The 21,049-nt window shown below is 36.0% G+C and overlaps 1 protein-coding gene across 1 annotated transcript in view; it reads left to right on the top strand.

Annotated features, from left to right (window-relative positions):
* PARG (poly(ADP-ribose) glycohydrolase) overlaps nucleotides 1-21,049 on the top strand; it is a 116,720-nt gene that overhangs the window by 55,193 nt on the left and 40,478 nt on the right. The window contains exons 10-12 of the mRNA XM_043476335.1: nucleotides 8,945-9,024; nucleotides 13,161-13,221; nucleotides 19,000-19,075. Of these exons, the coding sequence (XP_043332270.1) occupies nucleotides 8,945-9,024; nucleotides 13,161-13,221; nucleotides 19,000-19,075 (217 nt within the window). The remainder of the gene's footprint in view (nucleotides 1-8,944; nucleotides 9,025-13,160; nucleotides 13,222-18,999; nucleotides 19,076-21,049) is intronic.

A 21,049-nucleotide genomic window follows, 5' to 3' on the forward strand; every position in this document is an offset into this window, starting at 1 on the left:
AAGTGGAGTGAGGTCATTGCATTTTTGACAGAAATTCAAGAGAACTGATGTTGTGTCCTTTTCAGTGCATCGTATCAGTGGGCTCTTGATGTTGGTATGTCTTGCTGCTGGTGATCAGTGACCTCACTAAGGTGGTGTCTGCTGGGTTCTTGCACTGTACAGTGACAGACTCTTCCCTTTGGGATTAATAAATATCTTGGGGGGGGGGGGATTCGTTGACACTATGCAAATTTGCATTGTATTTCTCACCACTATCTTCAGGAGCCATTGGTGGATCTTGTCTCTAACAGTTATTACTGTAGTGTTTCCCTGTTGTGATTTTTTTTATTTCTCTCTTTCCTTCTACATTTATTGAAATTCTATTGTAAAGAAGAGCTATCCCTTCTTACCCAATTTTAGTATCAAAATGGACTTACATATATTTTATTCTGTGAGTTAATATTATTCCATTTGGCCATTAGAGCTCCTGCAAGTTGGCATCTGTGTTCTTTTAAAAAGCCCCCAACCTTTTTTTTTTTTTAAGTTTTTTTTTTTTTTTCACTTTCTGGCCTCATGAGGTGCCAGGCTCATCTTATGTTTTATATTACCCAAATGTAGAATCAGCCAATTTTCTCAAGGAATCCTGGTTCTCCTTTTATTGGAGAATGGTACTTGGAGACTAAGGTCTAGTTTATAGGTTGCTCAATGTTACTAGAGTGTCACTGTTTCTTCTTCTTTTTCCTTTTTTTTCTTTTTTCTGGCCAAGCTGCACAGCTTGTGGGATCTTCCACAACCAGGGATCAAACCAAGTGAAAGCACCAAGTTCTAACCACTGAACCCACCAGGGAATTCCCATAGAGTGTCATTGTTTACAATGCCACTTACTTTATATAGACAGCATTTCTGACAACTCCACAAGCCAGCGGAGAAATGGAGTCACAATTCTTTGCAATGACATAGAAAGTTATCCCAGATGCTTCTCTCTCTCATGATGAGAAAAATTCTAAAATTTATCTTATTAGTACTTAATATAAATTTTTATTAAAAGTAACACACTTTGGTATGTGTATTGTATTTTACTTTATTTGTTTGGCAAATGAAAGCAAAACATGATTTGAATACAGGAATACTTATTATGCTGTAATAATTCTTAGACAATATTTATAATGCTTTCAAGCATTAAAATATCAATGAAAATCTGTGTTTTTGCATACAGTTTTTTCACAGCAGTACTAAGGAGAAGTGAGACAATAAATAATAAATGATTTGAATAAGAGTTTCTTTAAAATATCAGTAAGATTGTATTCATTTTATATCATATCTTTGGTTATGTAAATACCACTTGTGAAGGGCATGTTTTTAGCCTGATTTCCCAATTGATGTGTTTGCTAATTTTAAGAGAATAGTATTTAGTCATTTAGTTTAGTTCACATATACAGTGAGCAATTACAGTGTTCTCCACAGTGTGTTAAGTACCTTTAGGTTATGAGAAAAGGGACAAGCCAGTTTCTGATTTCTGTGCTCTTCTTTCCTTCACATGGCTTTTATTCCTCTTTTAAACCTTACCTGACATATGCCTGTTTCTGATAGCTCTTGTCCTGCCAGGATAGATGTGCTTCTGCTCTGGCTTGCTATAGTAGCCTGTATGTACTTATGTTGTATAAAGCGGGAGTCCCCACTCCACTGTGGCCTGTTAGAAACTGGGCTGCAAAGAAGGAGGTGAGCAACAGGCAGGTGAGCAAGTGACACTTGATCTGTATTTGCAGCCAGTCCCCATCACGCACATTACTGCCTGCACTCTACCTCCTGTTAGATTCTCAGGGGAGTGCAAAACCTCCTGTGTGAGGGATTTAGGTTGCATGCTCCTTATGAGAATCATCCTGAAACCATGCCCCTGACCAGGTCCATGGAAAAGTTGTCTTCCACAAAACTGGTCCCTGGTGCAGACATAACCAGTTGTCTTCCACTTACTCCTTCCATGCTGGGGACCACTGATATAAAGAATAGGTGCACAGCGTTATGACACTGTATTAGAGAAGGATATAATCCAATAAGGAAAACCTTCCTTGAGGAAATATCTTTTGAACTAAGTATGAAAGGGTGAGCAGGAGTATTTTTACCAAGGAAGAAAGTTGATTGCATTCTGGGCAAAGGGACTCAGCCTGTTCAGGAACTATGGCAGCCTGCACACAGCCTGCCGGGGGCTGAGAACGCCTGGGTGGCTGCAGCCTGGAGACAGGAGAGGCTGCAGAAGCAAGTTGAGGCCAGTGGGCTGTGCTGGGGAGGCCATCCTAAGGCAATAGGAAGTCATTAAAGGACTTGATATAGGGGGAGAGGGAGGCTGGTGCACTTGATTAGATTTAAATTTTTTGAAACATTTGTTTTGACTACAAAGGGGGACCAAGTGGAGAGGGGCCAGATATGAGTTTACCCAGTTGAGGAGACTACTACATGCTGCAGGAAAGAGAAGATGGTAGCTGGAATAGTGTAGTGGTGGAGGTGAAGCTAGGGAGACTTGTGAAAAAGAAGTCAATGTGATTGTGATGGATCAGATTGGTGGATGACTGAAGAGAGGCCTCCAGGGTGCTTCCTAGGTTTGTGCAATCAGGTGTGTGCCTTAGTGTCGTCTACTTTTCCTACTGTACTGCCTACCTGACTTTGTTATAATTGCTTGTTTAATCCTTTCAGTGGGACAGAGAGCTTATCTGCTCTGTTCTTTGTTGTTTTCACAAAATCTTGTGCATTGTAGTCCTTCAGTAAATCCCTGTTGAATAAATGAAGGTAAACTTTATAGATGAAACATTTGAGAAATTAAGTGACTGGTTAGTGGCAGTGTGCTATGACTATAACTTCGTCAGCTTGATCTCAGTGTGTGGTCTTTTACTTTTCAAACTGCATTGTATTCTTAGGAATTATGAGATGTTTTATCTTTAAGCCACATATAATTAAATGTTTTTTACCTTTGATTTCTTTAGTATTTGGGATAGGATTAAGAGAAAACAAAGAATCTTGATATCTGCAATTGCAGTTGTATAAAGAACCTGTTTATTAATTACAACTTTTCTGCCTGTTTGAAAAATTATTAAAGAATGTTTCTTTACAAGTAGACTCACTGTTAGTTACGAGCTATTTATCTCTCACAGATTTTCATTTTTAATGTAGAAAAGGAAATGGTCAAGTTTTGTATGTAAGTAAAGATGTGGAAATTTAATTTTGCAGAAATATAATTATCTATTTCCATGAAGAGTATTATAGTAATAAGGATTCTCCAAGGAGTAAGTAGCCTGTTTATTTGGAATAAATGTTTGGTCAGCTCTAGGATCTATCAGAGATGCTATAAATTATAAAATTTCAATCTGGAATTCCAAAGACAATCCCAGTGATTTTGGAGTTGTTATTCTGAGTTTTGGTAAGAAGTAGCTCTAATAATGGTTTAGAGTTAGTGTTTCAGTGACCACTTAGAGTTTGTTTCTGTAGAATGAATAGTCAGCTAGTAATATATCTTGATGGTTACTAAGAAACTTTTGAGGTCTTAGTTATAAACTTTCTCAGAAGATTCTTTGATTTAAACAGATTTAAATTTTTTGATAAGAATTGTGAATCAGTTCAGAAAGCCTCTTTTCTAGATAAGTTATTTTTAAACTGTATTATGAGTATTTTTAAAGATAACCCAACGTCAGTACTTAACAGTATATGGTTTTTCTCTTTTTTTCACCTGTTTAACCCCACTTTGTTTTTCCCTAGAATATTTTAAAGCAAATTCCAGACATTAAATTTTACTCATTAAGAATTCAGTATTTAAACTTGTCACAGATAACTTCAGTACTGTATCTTGATTAAATGTTTGTAGCCCTTTTCTCAGAAAAGCTTAAGGTTCTCTGTTGGTAACTATAAATATACATTCCACATTAAGTAAAACAAGGAAAAGCACAAGAAAGGGAACAGATATTATGTGTGGTTAGAATCAGTAATTGTAGGTTTTTAAAAGAAATAAAAAATTGTATATAAAATGTGATCTCAATTATGTTAAAATGTCTGTATCTATTAATATACTTTGTGTTTATCCCTATACATAATAAATGTATGTGCATGGAAAATGGACTGACAAGAAAATGATTACCATTGGGTGGTGAGATAAACACATTTCATACACATCTATATGTTTTCAGATTGCTTTTGTAATGATCATATATTACTTTTTTAGTCAGAAGAAAAATCAGTTAAATAGGAAGAACAAGTCAGTTATCAGAAATGGTTAAGAAAAAAGTAGACAGTTTTTGTAATTTAATTTTAAGAGTAGAATCCCACAGAGATTTTGAGACTTCCCAAAATAGCTAGTGTGGGTAACTTCTTCCTTCCTAATTACAGCCCTGTAAACACAGTGTCATTACCTCCCCTTCACTCTCGGCTGACCACTCGGCATGTAGAAGAAACACAAGTACACAGGGCCCTCTGATGGCTGCAACACTGACAGCCCTCTTTCCTCAGCAGTGAAGTGGACGTAGGTTTGGGATGACTGACAGGTAGAAGTCAAGAGGTCTTGGGAAGCCTTGACTTCTGTGACTTCTCATTTCCTGCTGCCATAACCAGAATTTATATTAATGTTAATATATGTTTTATTTTTAAAGCGTCTTTGTTTGTCATCTAAACTTTTGACAGGAGAATGCTGGTCTTGGCAACATCCTGTTATCTCTTTTCACTGTGCATGGTCATGTATCCTGAAGACTGAGCTGGTTGGCTCTGAGTGTCAGCATGTTAGGCTTGATGGGAAAAGAGGCTGAGCCATTTTTCTTAATGAAGAGAATATGGATTAGAACAGTGTAAGTGTTTTATGTAAATAAGTGTTGATTTTTTTTTAAGCTGGGCATTATGTAATGACTTATTCTATCCTTTACTTACTCATCACTATCTGAAGTTTTTGCATAAAAATATCTAATAGCTAGTATTTATTAAGTGCCTGCCATGTACCAGTGACTGTACTGTTATTTTTTAGTCTTCATATCAGTCCCTATAAATTCAATATTGTTTTCTTATTTTTCAGAGGAGGAGTGGAGGCTTAGAGAGGATAGTTTACTTTACCAAGTTAACTGGTATAATTGGAGTTCAAAACTCAGGGTATGGTTGGCGTTTTTTACCTTATAGCTAGTCAGAAATTAGAACTATCCTTAGAAATAATCCTTGATCTGTAAGAATTATTTCCAATCTAAAATGACCATGAGGGAAATAAACTTACAGCATCCCAGTTGCATTTTTATCAAATAAGAGTTTAAGTAGCAGAAGTGGGACTTGAACACTGTCTTCTGTTCAAACTTAGTGCTGTTCCATTATGTCTCACTTCCTCCCAAGAGCAGATGCTCTGAGTGTGCTCCATAAATGAAAAACAACCAGTAGTTCCCCCTTTTTCTTGTGGCTTATGAACAATCAAGTACCTAATTTGATGAGCCATTTGGTAAGCAGATTATGGAGCATTTTGTTGTTTGCATGTTTCTTTTTTGCATAGTTGCTATTTATGATTATAGTTTCTTCCAGTTGGGAGTTGTGTATGTGTGTGCGTGTATTTTGTCTTAAAAGGTTAGGACTAGTTAATTGAATAAGAAAAATGGTAAGGGTATGTGATAGAAGGCTGACGTCAATAAATTGAATAAGTTTTCCCTTTTTTTATTTATTGTTGTGTTTTTCCAGCCCTGTTTAGTTATGTTAAACACCCCTGACCTTTTCCCCTGCTTGCCTTTCAGGGTCTAAACATTCTTATAAAGGCTTCCAATGTGATTAGCATTGATGCTTCTGAAATTGCTTAGAAACTGATGGTCAGAGATTAATTGTAGGTTGCAACAGTGGTCAGCCCAGGAGGCTTTTACATCTGTCTCTTCCCTGGATTGAAAATGCTGCCGGGGCCATATGGCACACTGCTTCACAGCAGTGCCAAGAATGACTTTCTGGCTGGGTTCCGGATTATCATTTGCTTCCACTTTAAAATGGAGGTTATAGTGCTTTGGGTTTGATTTATTGTACACTAATAGGATTAATCCTTAACTTGAAATCACATGGGAGTGTGTGTGTGTGTGTGTGTGTGTGTATGTGTGTGTGTGTCCAGAATCCAATTCCAGTAATGTTATCAGTATTCCATTCAGGGAAAGATTTTATTAAACTGTGTTTTTCTTTATATGTATGGAAAGAAAAACAGTTAATACGTAGCTGACCCTTGATTGACTTACTGAAAATAAGAAGTTTTGTTTAGAACAAAAGGCCTAAGTGGCCTTTTCTGTTTGTTTCCTTTAATAATCTGTAATTACTATTCGGTTAAATGCTAAAATGCCTTCCCTACATGAGGAGGGGATAGTACGGCCTAGTTTATGTGCATTTTCACATGGATGCCTGCTGACTCAAAGTATGACTTTAAATATATATATCCATGGACTTCTCTGGCAGTCCCGTGGTTAAAACTCCGCTTCTGCTGCAGGGGACGCGGGTTCAAGCCATGGTCTGAAACTGAGATCCTGCATGCCGTGTGGCAGAGCCAAAAAACCAAAAACGCCTTGGATTTGAAAATCTTTAAAAAAAAAAAATGGTGTTGAGGAATTAAAAAAAATTGGATGGTGCTTGATTATTACAAGAAGATCTCAGTCTCTCTGAATCTCTGTCGCTTTCTGTATTTGTCTCTCTGAGTGTGTTTTTCTGTGAGTTTCTGTTTCTCATACCCTCCCTCTGTCTCCAGCCCAGTTTCTGCTCTTTCTCTTCTCTCTTGCTAGCCCCATCTTTCTATCTCTTCCTTTCTTGGGCTCTTTCCTCAGTACTTTTGTCTCTTCCTCCCCGTATAAGTGCTGTCCTTCAGATAGTACATTGCTTTGGTAACTTTCAGTCCTGTAGAGTGCCTGTGTTTTTATGTTATTTTCACTTGCTTCCTCATTTATTTAGTTGGCTATGCACTAATCTTCAAATCAAAATCTGAGAATTGATGCAGGAATTTTAAACCTGCCTCATCTTTCCTGTTGTTCTACCTTCTCGTTGTGTCCCAGACCTCAACTCCACACATTTCCCCATCAGAAAGATGGGAAAGCTTATTTGGTTACACAGTGATTTGAAATTAGAGCAATAAAGGAAAAGAATGTATTGAGATTCTGTTTGATTTGTACCTATAAGATTTGGACCTGAAAAATAAACTGTAGTGCTCATTTGTAGTGGGTGATAATAACAGCCATATAATCCTTCCAGGAAAGTCCATATTGCTAGGGTAATAAATCTGTAGTCCCAAGAGTCTCTTAAAGTTAATAATTTGTCATCATGGTTCTGAAATATGTGAACTTTTATGTAATTTTATAAACAACTGACCACATACTGAAGCTCAGGATGCGTTTTATGGGGGGGAGTTATTTCTTAAGGGCAGTAGTCATTTTCACTCACTATGCAACAGTTCTGTGGAAGAGGAGCTTTTTCCTCTTAATTGAATTGTATACTACATCAATTCATCTCTTAAAAAAAAAAAAGATGAAAGCTGCCTTTATACAGATATTTATCCTGCTTCCCTCTACTAACCTTGGAAAGGGATTTTTGCAATGGATCCCAAGGTATTCATTTAGTAAATCATATTTATTTGATACAGGATGTTTAATTAAACTGCCAAGTGGCTCCTTCATTTTGACTATCATTTTGATTTAAACAGACTCTATTCTGGCTGACATATTGCAGATGAAACCAAACTGAAACCTGTGTTTTCATAGATTCTTCCATCAGGCACTTAGATTTTAAGAGTATTTTTAATAAATATTTTAGAAAATACATTCTTTTAGAAGAGTAAAAATTATCACATAGACACTCAAACTATTTTTAAACATTAATTAGATTTCAGATTTGGTTAAAATGCTCTCTGATATTTAGCATTCTTTTCAGCAAATAAGGGTTTATATAAATTGTTTTCTCAGAAATTGACCCTGAATAAAGAATTTCAGATCGTTGAAAACAGGATTATTTGACATCTGCATTTCCTTCCCTTTTCCTAATTCATTTCATTTGCTCAATAGGATTTTCTCATAGAATTAACTTTTCCCTCTCTGCATAGTTACATAAGCTTGTTTTTCTAATCATGGAAAATTTTACCATTTCGGCACTTATTAAAGTGAACTTTTACTTGAAGGGTTTCTGGTTTTAAAGCAAGAGTATGTGACTAGAGGCAGATGACTAATACTTCATCATTTATAGCCACAGAATTTCTTTATGATTTTTAAATACCTTTGTGAAGCTAGCTATTGTGCCTGAAAGCATGCTTTTGTGTTGGAAATCTTTTGGTGAACTACTTACTCAGGTCATATACTTCCAAAGCCTTGCTTTTCTTTCCTCAGGATAAATTGCATTATGTGTTACCAATAACAGTGCCACATCATTTCAAGGAAAACTAAATTAACTTGTGCAAGTCCAGGTTGCTGGAAACCGGATGACATGGGGTAGCCAGTGTTTCGGTTACCATACAAAGAGTATATTTGTTTAATTACCAAGGATTGGTCAGTCCGCCAGTATCTTGTCATACCTGCTTGTTGTTGTCATAGCTGCCCCCCACCGCCAAGCAATCTTATGAATTTTTTTCCTGATACCATTTTGTTCAGTCATTTAATGACCTAGTAATATTATGGCCAATAATATTTGCCATGGGGGAGATGAGCATTAGCTCACTGGCCTGATTGTCTTTAGGGGACCAGATGGTGCCTTCTCCCCACAGGAAGACAGACTGGAGGAGCCTGGTTGTTAGAGTGCCATCTGATGTGAACACTTTGAGAAAACCCGGTTCTCATTGCTTTCAGTCCTCTCCACATGCTGTTTGAATCCAGACAATTTCCCAGTTTTCTGTCGTCCAGAATTGTCTTCTGGAATAATTACTTCTTTTGTTTTGGTAGCAATATAGATTTTAGTTTTTTGTGAATCATTAAGGCATTTAAAATCATCTTTACGCTCTTTTATTTCTGGTTTCTTTCAGGTTGTTTGAGGGACGTTCATCAAGGAAACCAGAGAAGCTTAAAACGCTCTTCTGCTACTTCAGAAGAGTCACAGAGAAAAGTACATTTCTTTCATTCTTACTTGTAATTTTTATCACTGATGGGGACAGTTCAGACAGGTCAAAAGCATTGTGTTCAAAGTACACTTTCCTACCCAAACCACATTAAAACTAGTAATGTAATATTATAACCTAAATTTTATGCATATGTTGTGTGTATATGTAAATGTGTACTGTAAACATGTGTGGGTTTTATGTACTTGGAAATTAGATCAGCATAACATAAAGTAATGAATGTTCATGAATAAAAACAGTAAATCAGTACTTTCAAAAGAAAGTATATTGACTGGGAGATATATTTTGGGTATTCTTTATTTAAAGAAACATTGACTGGTATAATTAGTTTATTTGCAGAGGCTAACCAATTCACTGCCTTCCTACCATCCCTCTCTTTTGTGCCTCTTTTATGCCCTTATCAGGTTCCTGTAAACAGTGTTTGTACTTAGAGTTGACATATCTTGTCTTCCTCTGTTGGACCTCGACCATCGTGTTTTCCCAGGGGCTAATCATAGCACTTGAGACAGCAGTGGTAAATATCTAGCCAACACTGGTAGTGACCAGCTAATAATAGATTGGTGTTGCCACTCTTATCCTAGGAGCTGGGGTGACTGCAGACAAGTTTTTTTTAACATCTCTAAATGGCTGTTTCCTCATCTGTAAAATAAAAGAATAATGATAATTTACTTCATAGGGTAGTTAAGTATTAATGAGAAGTTACATGCTTAATAAATTTCAGCTATTATCATGGGTAGCCTTTCCTGCAAATAATTATAAGTTTGCTTTTGTTAAGTAGAGCAGGTTAACTCTGTTACAGTGAAATGAGTTCTTTTTAGTTCTGATCTTAAAGTATCACACACTGAACTATTAATGTCACTGAATAATATAATAATAATCTTACTGAATTATTTTAAGGTCATTTTTCTCATATCCTTCCCTTAGTAAGTTATCTGACATCATAGTGTACCTGGGATTTTTTTCCTTTTGAACTTATTGCTGTTGGGCATGGTTCAGATTTGAGGAAAAGAAATCGATGATCGGGATTTTGATATTTCAGGGACAAATTCATAGACTTCTTTTGATAGTGGGCTATTTATTTCTTAGCTTATCATTTTTAGTTTTGTGCCCTGTACTGAATGAAATAGTAAGGAAAGAAAGTGAAGGTTCACTAAGGCTTATGAGACATAAAACTGAGTTAAAATTTATACTAATTTGTTAGAAAAATAAGTATATTTTTTGCTATCCTAAATCTAAACAGAATGAATACCATTACTATATCTTAATAATTTGAAGTTTATTTTTCTGTCCCTGAAGTCAAATCATGCATGTCTGCTCTAAAAGCCTTTCCAAATTTTAGGATTTTAAGTGTTTGGAGGGAAAAAGCTAAAATTTTATTTTTTCAGCTAGAACTTTATAAATCATCATAAGTATTGGGAATAAGACTGAAAAAATAAATGATAATTAGACATTTTATTTTCTGACTTTTTCACTGTACACAGTAATTTGGTTCTTTGTAGAAATATAGTATGATATGCTATAGGTTTTTAGGATATAAAGCTACAGACTTAAGGAAATACTAGATAGAATAAAAGAGAGGTTTGCAATTTAATAATTACTTTATATATAAAATTCCTGAGTTCTACTGCATAGAAACTATAGAAACCTATTTAAAGTACAATATTTCATCAACTCTAGGACATGATCTATGACAAGAAGTTTCATTATATTATATACCATTACGAATGAAAAAATACTCAGGATGAGGAAGTTGTAGGTGATCTCTTACAAAGCTGGGACACCAGAGATCTGTACCTTTAGCCTAAGAATAGGTGAGAAATTAACTTTACCATGCAGAAAGGTGACAACAAAGAAACTGCAGGTGTCAGCTTAGGTAGAGAGGGCACCAAAAAATCTTCCCTGAGAATATGAACCATGAGCTTCAAGTCTAGGACCTGAAGTCTTATTACCAGGGTGATCCATAGAAGCTGACAACAGAAGGTTTAATTCAGACTAATCTCAAGTTGGTGGTGTTCCCAGAAGATGGCAGAAGCAGATGTTCATCTTCTTTGGAAAAGTTCAGCTTTGATACAGACCAGTAGCAATGGCTAGATACCTTTGACTATATGAGGTATATTCATAGTTTCAGAAACTTAATATATGAAAATATGCTTTTTAGAATTGATAAAATACAATTCCATCAAGACCAACTTTTCAGGGTTGTCAGTCTATATAATTATAGTGAGGCTCTTGAGACTGAATAATTTTAAACAGCTTTCTGAATTATTTTCAATATAATTTTAGATAAAACTATCTTATAAATGGAGTATTTATAAAAAGTGATGACTCAAATGTAGTATATACTGTGAGTTTATTAAGAGAAATATCTGATTAACCAAAATGACCTATTCTGGTATAAAAGCTGCCTTTTTATGAAAGAAAGGTAATAGGCATGTTCTCAAGGGGTTTTTTCGGGTGGTTATTAATATATATCTAAAGAGTCATATCTCCAGTACTCTTCACTTTTCACTTTCACGTATTGGAGAAGGAAATGGCAACCCACTCCAGTGTTCTTGCCTGGAGAATCCGAGGGACGGGGGAGCCTGGTGGGCTGCCGTCTATAGGGTTGCACGGAGTCGGACACGACTGAAGTGACTTAGCAGTAGCAGCAAAGAGTCATATTTTTCTGCCTTTTCTCTTGCTTTGCCAGAAATGTTCATTTTTTAAAATTTTCTTGGTCTCTCCTAGGATATATGAGGGCCATTTAATGTTCCTGTTTTTCTGCTAAATTACTGAATGATGATATAGACTTTAGTCTGCTATTAATAGAATCGCTTCTCTAGTATTTGAATTATTTGACTTATGAATTTTAAACATGCTAGCCATTTGTCTTAAAGGAAGTTAGACATCTAAAGAATATTTTGTAACTCATGTTAACCAAATTCTGGTTTCTACTGTAACTACCCCATATGATTTTTGAGTTGTTGCTGATTGTGACTGAGAGCACAGAAATGTGGACTCATCCAAGGGAATGAAATGATTGCTGGCCTTTCACTGGGACTCCACCACCATTATCGCTAATAGTTCCTGACATATCTCTCTCTGCTTAAGAGCATTCTTTTTTTAAACAGAAATGGCCTGGCCTTCTTAGTTTGTTCTTTGCTTTGAATCAAACAAATTACTTCTGGCCAGCTGATTTATTTGTTGCTTTTGCCACTAGTTAAAAAAAAAAGTAAACCTAACAAAAAAGGATCTTATCCTCTAGAATTTACTGCATTTTGATCCTCTCATATCTATTGCTCCTTGAAAACTATGTCATCATTCTTCTGTAACCTCTTAGAATACAGTAATTCTTCCTTCTGGCTAAGATGCCTTATAAATAGAGCAACTGCATATCATCTAAGCCCTGAATTTAGCTGTGTCACCTCAAAGTACATGCCAACAATGTTTTTTAATCTTAGACGTATTTATTATAAAACACATAAAGGTACTGACATTCACCAGTCAATAGGTTTAGGGTTAAGACTTTTCTTTTAAAAGGATGCTACAGATTAAAATTCAGTTTGTCTTTGTTGTATAAACTATATCCAATATGCATCTGCCCCCCAACCCCACCCCCCACAGGGTTTTTTGTTTTTTTTTAAGTATATTCAGTTTGGAAAACTTAATCACAAAGTACCAGCACTCACATCCTACTGTTGTTCTGTTATCTGTGTAGTTTTGTGCCTTGAGTGAAGTGAGTGAGTGAAGTCGCTCAGTCGTGTCGGACTCTTTGCCTACCATGGTAGGACAGCCTACCAGACTCCTCCTTCCATGGAATTTTCCAGGCAAGAGTACTGGAGTGGATTGCTATTTCCTTCTCCAGGGGATCTTAGGGATCAAACCCGGGTCTTCTGCATTGTAGGCAGACGCTTTACCGTCTGAGCCACCAGGGAAGTCTTTAGGGAGGGCTTACTATTTTGTAGAAAGAATTCCTACTGTAAGGATATTATTTTAAATCAACCTTCTATTGTATTCCAACACTAGGCTTAGTATTTCCTGACTAGTTTTATAGCCTTTGTTAGACCCATTCTTTTACTAAATATATAATCTTTTCAAACTCAAAACTTATTTTGGATGTGTTTCTCTTTTATTGCTTTTGTAGAACCCACTGGGTTGGTGACATTTACAAGACAGAGTCTTGAAGATTTTCCAGAGTGGGAAAGGTAATAATAATAATGTAAATCTCTGTAATCTTAGAATTAGGACTCTTTCACCATGAGAGGATTCAATTTTATAGCCCCTGAAAAGATAGTCTTCCAGTCTCTTGATTGCCCTAGGACCAGGGAGTTTCTTCCTAAAATGTTTGATTGATAGTTCTCGTTGTTAGAAAGGTCATGCCTTTTGAATCAGTCTGCAACTCTTTCATGTCTACTCTTTTGCCTTAGTTTTGTCTTCTGAAACAAAATCCTATTTAGAATTTAGGAGTTTTCTGTGAGAAGACACTAATATTAAACACCAATATTTAATATTCCTCCTTACCCTTGGTTATATGGTTAGTGTTTGTATTTTATGGCTTTTCTTTCTGGAGGACAAGATTAGTGCATTTTTAAAATTAAAGTGTAAATTGTAATTATTTAGAATTTGTCTGAGTGACAAAGAATTTTGGAGTTTGACTGTCCACGTGTGTTTGTGTGTTAGTTGCTCAGTCATGTCTGACTCTTTGCAACCCCATGGACTGTAGCCCACCAGGCTCCTCTGTCCATGGAATTCTCTAGGCAAGAATACTGAAGTGAGTAGCTATTCCCTTCTCCAGGGGATCTTCCTTGACCCAGGGAATGAACCCGAGTCTCCTGCATTACAGGCAGATCCTTTACCGTCCAAAGAATTTACCATCAGAGAATTGGCAATTTTGTGGAAGTTTCTAATTTCCTAGGATTTTTTCCTTATTATTAACCTACATATGCTAAGGATAATAGTAACCAATGTGAGTTTGTTCAGATTTCTAAGTTCCTTAGTGCCCTGAAATAGTTCTAACCTGGAACAAATCCCCAGAGCACTTAAAGCAGAATGGCTCTACTTTTTTCAGTGCATGTGAGGACATGATCTGATGTACTAAAGGCATATTTTGGATGTGCATTCATGTTAACCAGTGCCTCTTCATTTTCACTTTCTAATGATCTTTATCGTAGTTTGTGATTGTTTTGTTTAGAATTAACGATGAAAGGGAATTAGTTATTGTTCAAGGAATTAAGTTGAGAAGGTATATGCTTAGATGACTTTCCTGTGTTTTCATCCATCAAAGATGTTTATTTGTGAGGTGAAAGAAAAACAAACTTACTTTAGGAGGCTGACTGCATCGCTGAGATGATATTATTATAGCAGAGGGAAGTGGATAAAAGATTAAGCAACCAAAAGAAAGACAAAAACAGGAACAAAATTGAGTCAGAAAGGAAGAGCCATGTACAGCATTTTGGAATCATAGCATATTAGAGGTGAAAGGGACCCAGAAAGTCATCTGATCCAGCTGCCTACTAAAAACAGTCAACTTCTAATACCTATGACAGGCGGAGACTAGACAGCCCTGGTGATGGGAAATCCACTGTTGGACCGCACTCTTCCCATTGTGGGCTGCTTGTGTTATTATCTGATACTTTAATTCATTGAAGAAGTCTGTCTTCCAGTAATCTCCCTACCATGCCAAATCCCATTCCTGGTTCTTCTATCTGGAGCTACAATAAATCTAATTTTCTTTAACATTTGACCCTCCTTCATGTATCTTAATGTTTTCTTGATCCACCCCCCACCTCTAACAATGCACATAAGTACATGTTAAACTACTCATTTCACATGTAATATGGATTGTAAACCCTTTACATTCTGCTCTTAACATACCCTAAGCAATTAGTCCTTCTTAAAATATGGTGTCTAGAACTAAAAGTAACAATCTGCTGTGTTCTTAGCTCTTTTATTAGTCTCTAATAGGAATACATGTTTTATTCATGTTGCTTTGGTGTAGATTTTATAGATCTTTCAGAGGAATTATTATTAATTTAGCTCAGAATCTCTCCTCTGCATCTGGCATTTGTTTGGCCACTAATGTGAAAGGGCACCTATTTGTATACCATCTGGGAGAGAAGGGATAGGTCAAAATAGATTGGTGAGGTTGCTGTGTCCATAAGATAATTCTGCCCCTTAAGTAAGATCAAGGTATTCCCCTTGCCCTAGATAGGCAGAATTTAACTTGATACTTTTCAAACTTTTTTTTTTTATTCCATTGATCTCTTGTTTTCGTTGTTTCATGAATGAATTGGAGAATGTAATTAAAATCCATCTCCAAGATGCCACAGAACCAGAAACACGCGTTCACTTGAAGAGAGAGGATGAAGAAGAGATGAGGACTGTTAGTTTTCCCAAGAGTACAGGGCTAAATGAGTGCCAGGAAGCTGGAGGCTTTTCTGAGTTCCAAATTTCTGGCATTATAGTTAACCCTGTGATTATCAGTAAATATCTTAGTAATCACAGAGAACCAGAATAATATTTAATTGCTGGGGCAGTGGTGCGAAGAATTTGCTGGGGCCAGAAGGGGAAACCTATTAGGAAGTTGAAGGATGCTTATTAAAAAAAAAAACTAGTTTCTAGTAACTTTATAATTTTATTGAGAAGTGACAACTACAGTCACAGAGAATAGTTGACAACAGATGAGATTTCTGGATCATGCTGCTTTATCTTTTCCATATATCCTCACAGATGATCTCCCTTGGAATAAAATAGCTAGGAAAGTAGGATTCTCCCCCCCCCTCCCAAAGGAAACTAAAAAGAATGAAACTTAGGGTACTAACTTTCTCCAAGAGATTTGGTAAGTAATTTTTCTGAAAATATAGTTTACCTTAGGCTTTCTGGATTCAGATCTTTGTTGCTTGATTTACTAGTATTAGGTTACTTAAATGCTTATTGTACTTTGTCTCCTCCTCTGTAAAAGGGAGATAGTAATAGGGATGTTGTGAAGATTAAATGAGTACAAATGAAGCTTTTAGAACTACACTAAATAACCTGGATTGGAGCCTTACTAGAAATATATTTGGACTCATTGATACCATGATGAAAGTAAATCCCAATAAATAAATAGAGCTTCCCAGCCGAATTGTTTTATTGTTTTGTTGTTGTTGTTTTTTAATGTAATTGTTCTAAAAATATGCAAGTCCCCTGCAACAAGTTTATGCCATGCTATGTAAGTTAGGGGTTTATATCTGTTACATTCTGTTGCATTCTATTATGGTTTATTTATTTTTATTCAGTTAATAATCAGGAGAAAAAAAATTAAGAAAAAATGTCATCATCAACTGCTATTAATAAAAAAGAATTTTTAGTATTAGTTCTGTGTGACACAGGAACCTTTATGAGGAAATGAAGACCCAAAGAAACAGATCTATGTACTTTTATGCTAGGTTTGGTGAAGAATAGACAGTCATGCAGGAATACGATGTGTAAAAGAGCATGGGGTGATTATAGTAGACTGCAGGAAACAGCAAGTTCTGATCATTAGAATTCTTCTTGGCATTTTTTGTCTTCAGAGATAAGAATGCTCCTTTCTTCCAGGCATAGGTAGTGTCCCTCACGTGAGTTTTATGGCTTGTTTCAGGCAAGAAGGATGAGATGGGGAGGAAGTCAGAGTGACCTTTCTGCTTCTGCCATTTTATCAAACTTCTTCAGCTTAAAATATTCAATATGCCAGGGTGCCAAATTTGGGGGTAGTTTATCTGAACCCCATATACACCTTAGTGACCATGGTTTATGAAAAGGAAAGAAAATAATTGTGACTTACAGGTACTACACTTACTATCAGTTTCATTTATATAAAAATACCATAGATCAGGATTTCTGTACGAGTTCTGTAGCATGTCATTAAGACACCCTCCTACACATATACACACGGTTTCCAAACTAGTGAAAATAGAGCGCCCTGAGCATTGTATATAATTTTTTTGGTCAGTTTTTTCTATATTTTTCCTTAGGTTGCCAGCTCTAGCATAATAATAACATTTCTTAGATCTTAATTTTTTTTTCTTTTTTTTTTTTTTTTATTAGTTGGAGGCTAATTACTTCACAACATTTCAGTGGGTTTTGTCATACATTGATATGAATCAGCAATAGATTTACACGTATTCCCCATCCCGATCCCCCCTCCCACCTCCCTCTCCACCCGATTCCTCTGGGTCTTCCCAGTGCACCAGGCCGGAGCACTTGTCTCATGCATCCCACCTGGGCTGGTGATCTGTTTCACCATAGATAGTATACATGCTGTTCTTTTGAAATATCCCACCCTCACATTCTCCCACAGAGTTCAAAAGTCTGTTCTGTATTTGTGTCTCTTTTTCTGTTTTGCATATAGGGTTATCGTTACCATCTTTCTAAATTCCATATATATGTGTTAGTATGCTGTAATGTTCTTTAGATCTTAATTTTTAAAAACACTTTGAGAAATTTTTCAACTTTTAAAGAGGAGACACTTAAACTGGTAATGCCACTATGGAAAACAGTATGGTCATTTCTCAAAAAACTAAAAAATAGAACTACTATATGGCCCAGCAATTCCACTCTTGGGTATATATCCAAAAGAAGCCAAAAGCTTATTTAAAAAGATACATGCACCCTATATGTTCATAGTATATTTACAGTTGCCAAGATATGGAAACTACCTAAGTGTCCATCAAGAAATGAATGGATAAAGAAGTTATGACACACACACACCACACACACACACACACACACACACACACACACCCCCTAAGTGTCCATCAAGAAATGAATGGATAAAGAAGTTATGACACACACACACCACACACACACACACACACCCTAAGTGTCCATCAAGAAATGAATGGATAAAGAAGTTATCACACACACACACACACACACACACACACACCCCACAGTGGAACCCTAAGTGTCCATCAAGAAATGAATGGATAAAGAAGTTACACACACACACACACACACACACACACACCCTAAGTGTCCATCAAGAAATGAATGGATAAAGAAGTTATCACACACACACACATGGAATACTACTCGGTCATTAAAGAAGTTATCACACACACACACATACACACCCACCCACCCACAGTGGAATACTACTCGGTCATTAAAGAAGTTATGACACACACACACACACACCACACACACACACACACACCCTAAGTGTCCATCAAGAAATGAATGGATAAAGAAGTTATCACACACACACACACCCACCCACCCACAGTGGAATACTACTCGGTCATTAAAGAAGTTATGACACACACACACACCACACACACACACACACACACACACACCCACACACACAGTGGAATACTACTCTGTCATAAAAAAAAGAACAAAATTTTGCCATTTGAAGCAGCATGGATGGACTCGGAGGGCATTATGCTAATAAGTGAAATAAGTCAGATGAGAAAGACAAATACTGTATCATATCACTTATATGTGAAATCTAAAAAATACAATAAACTCCTGGATATAACAAAAAAGAAGCTGACTCACAGATACAGAGAATAAACTAGTGGTTACCAGTGATGGCAGGGTTAGGGTGGGGAGTTGAAGATACAAACTGTTGGACGTTAGATACGCTCAAGGATGTTACAGCATGGGGAATATAGTCAATATTTTGTAATAACTGTAAATAGAAAGTAACCTTTAAAAATTGTATAAAAACATTTTTAAAAATATAAAAGGGGAGAAACTGGCATTTTGTAGGGGTAAACCAGTTTTCAAAACAGTATATGATCCCATTTTAATTTAGATATGTGTATTTATACATTTGAAAAAGAAAAATTGGGGGAGACTGTCCCAGAATGTGAAGAGTAAGCATCTGTTTCTGCCTTTTGAGATTTGGGATAGTTTCAGTTTTCTTTCCTAGTTAATCTGTATTGTCAGACTTTTCTATAGTGAAATACTTACCATTAAAAAAATAAATGAGGGAATATCTTTTTAAACCATAGATGTGAAAAACTCCTGACTCGACTGCATGTCACTTACGAAGGTACCATAGAAGGAAATGGTCAAGGCATGCTACAGGTAGGTGAATCGCAGTGGTGGGGGGTGCGGGAGGAGACTCTCTTGTCAAGCTTCTGACAGCAAAGGAAATTTGGAAAGCTGTTTATTTTCTTCTAAGTTGATTTAATGCAAACAAGCATAATAGCAGAATGGAGAAAAACACCAAACAGATCATCTTGACAGCCTTGGTAATACTGTTATCTGCCGATATACGTTCTCTGTATCTTACATGTGCCTCTTTAAAAAGCCTTTGACAGAAAATCCCAAGATCTGGACAACATCAGGCCTCTTGGTTCAGACACAGATTGTAAATTGACAGTGGAGGAAGTTCCCAGGGTATAGTCTTGACAGGCTGTCACCAGACAGTTTTGTTCTTTTTCTTTAAAGGCTCTCACTCTGCCCTAAATAATGACCAGCTTGAGATGTTTTTCTGCCACCAACCTTGTTTGGGTCTAGGAGGCAGACATCTAAAACTGATTGATAAGAAAGTCCTCTCTCCCATATGTAATAGTTTTAGGTATGTGAGCCAAATACACTTGCTGTCTCACTTACTGACTCTTGATGTCCTGTTTTAGAGCAGGTAATTTTATCCATCTCTCAATTCTTATTATTCTGTGTTACTGCCATTACTTAAAAATATATTTTTGGAAAAAGGAGTTAACAAATAAAACATTTTGTGTATCTAGCTTTTAAATTGTTGTAACACCTAACCCGAACATGTGCTTTCCTTTTGCTTTATGGTGATCTTTAAAAAAAAAATCACTGATCAGAGATGAAATGTTAGTGCTTTGTGTTTTACCTTATTTATGAGAGTATTGTAATCCTGATTTTCTTTGAAAGAAGCTTGTACACCATCTCATTTATACTGAGAGCAGCTGATTTTTCTTCAGAGCCTTATGTTTACATAGGCTTAGAAGTTAAATAACGCAGTTATTAAATAGTGGACAGTTTGAATGTGGACTATTTTTTTAAATATTTATTATAAAATGACCTGACTGATTTGCATTTGACTAGTTAAATTTCATGCATATGCTTTAGGTAGGTGCCTGCATTCTTTTTATTTTTTATTTTTTTTTATTTTTTATTTTTTCCTGCATTCTTTTTAGAATGACCTTTTATTTAGACATATTTGTATTTAAAATTTTCAAAGAGGTAAACTGTATTTTGTTTTAAATCACCTTCTTCCAGTGATTAAGATTATAGACTAAAATACTTAGTATAACTGAATTAATTTTTGTCCTGTACTTAAGTTTTTCTAGAATTTGTATTTAATAAGTCCCTTTTCTTCTATATAATAAAGCAATAATTTTGAAATAGGGCTAAAATTTGTTTTGAATGACTATCGCTTTTCCCCCCACATTTCCATCTTGACAGGGTTCTTACCTACATTAACATCTTGGATTAACTGAGGGAGGCTTAATACACGTGAAATAAACAAAGCTACTGCTGGTTAGCACCACAGGAATGCTGACTTTTCATTACAGTACAATTCAGCAAGGAATTATTCAACAACATTGAAGGTTGAGATTCTCCCCACTTCCTTGGAATGTATTATAGATGAAATGTGAAACCTTGGCGATTAAAAGAATACCATAAAGGTTTCTATTTATTTTTCTCCCTACCCATGCCATGTATCCCCAGGAGATCAGGGAATATTGTATTGCAGTGCTCCAAAGCTCCTGGTGTAGTGTATAAATTACATTATGCTGAATGGCAACAACAACAAAACCTCTCTAAGGAGTGTTATCATTTCTCTCTTTTCATCAAGTTATAATTCAGAAACTAAGTAAGCTGAACAAGTAGCTTTAAAGTAAAGTGAGTTGGAAAAAGGCTAAAAATAAAGAAGCACTCATATGCTTGTTTTCATGTACTGGAACAGGTTTCTCACCTGTTATAGAGAGCCGTTTATTAAGAACTTTTTAAAGTAGTAGCAACTTTGATTTTCTAAAAGACTCCTGCTTTCAGAGGCGTACTGAGTTTAGTGTATTTGTTTCT

This window comes from Cervus canadensis, chromosome 8, assembly GCF_019320065.1.
Source record: "Cervus canadensis isolate Bull #8, Minnesota chromosome 8, ASM1932006v1, whole genome shotgun sequence".
In the NCBI taxonomy this organism is placed as follows: domain Eukaryota; kingdom Metazoa; phylum Chordata; class Mammalia; order Artiodactyla; family Cervidae; genus Cervus; species Cervus canadensis.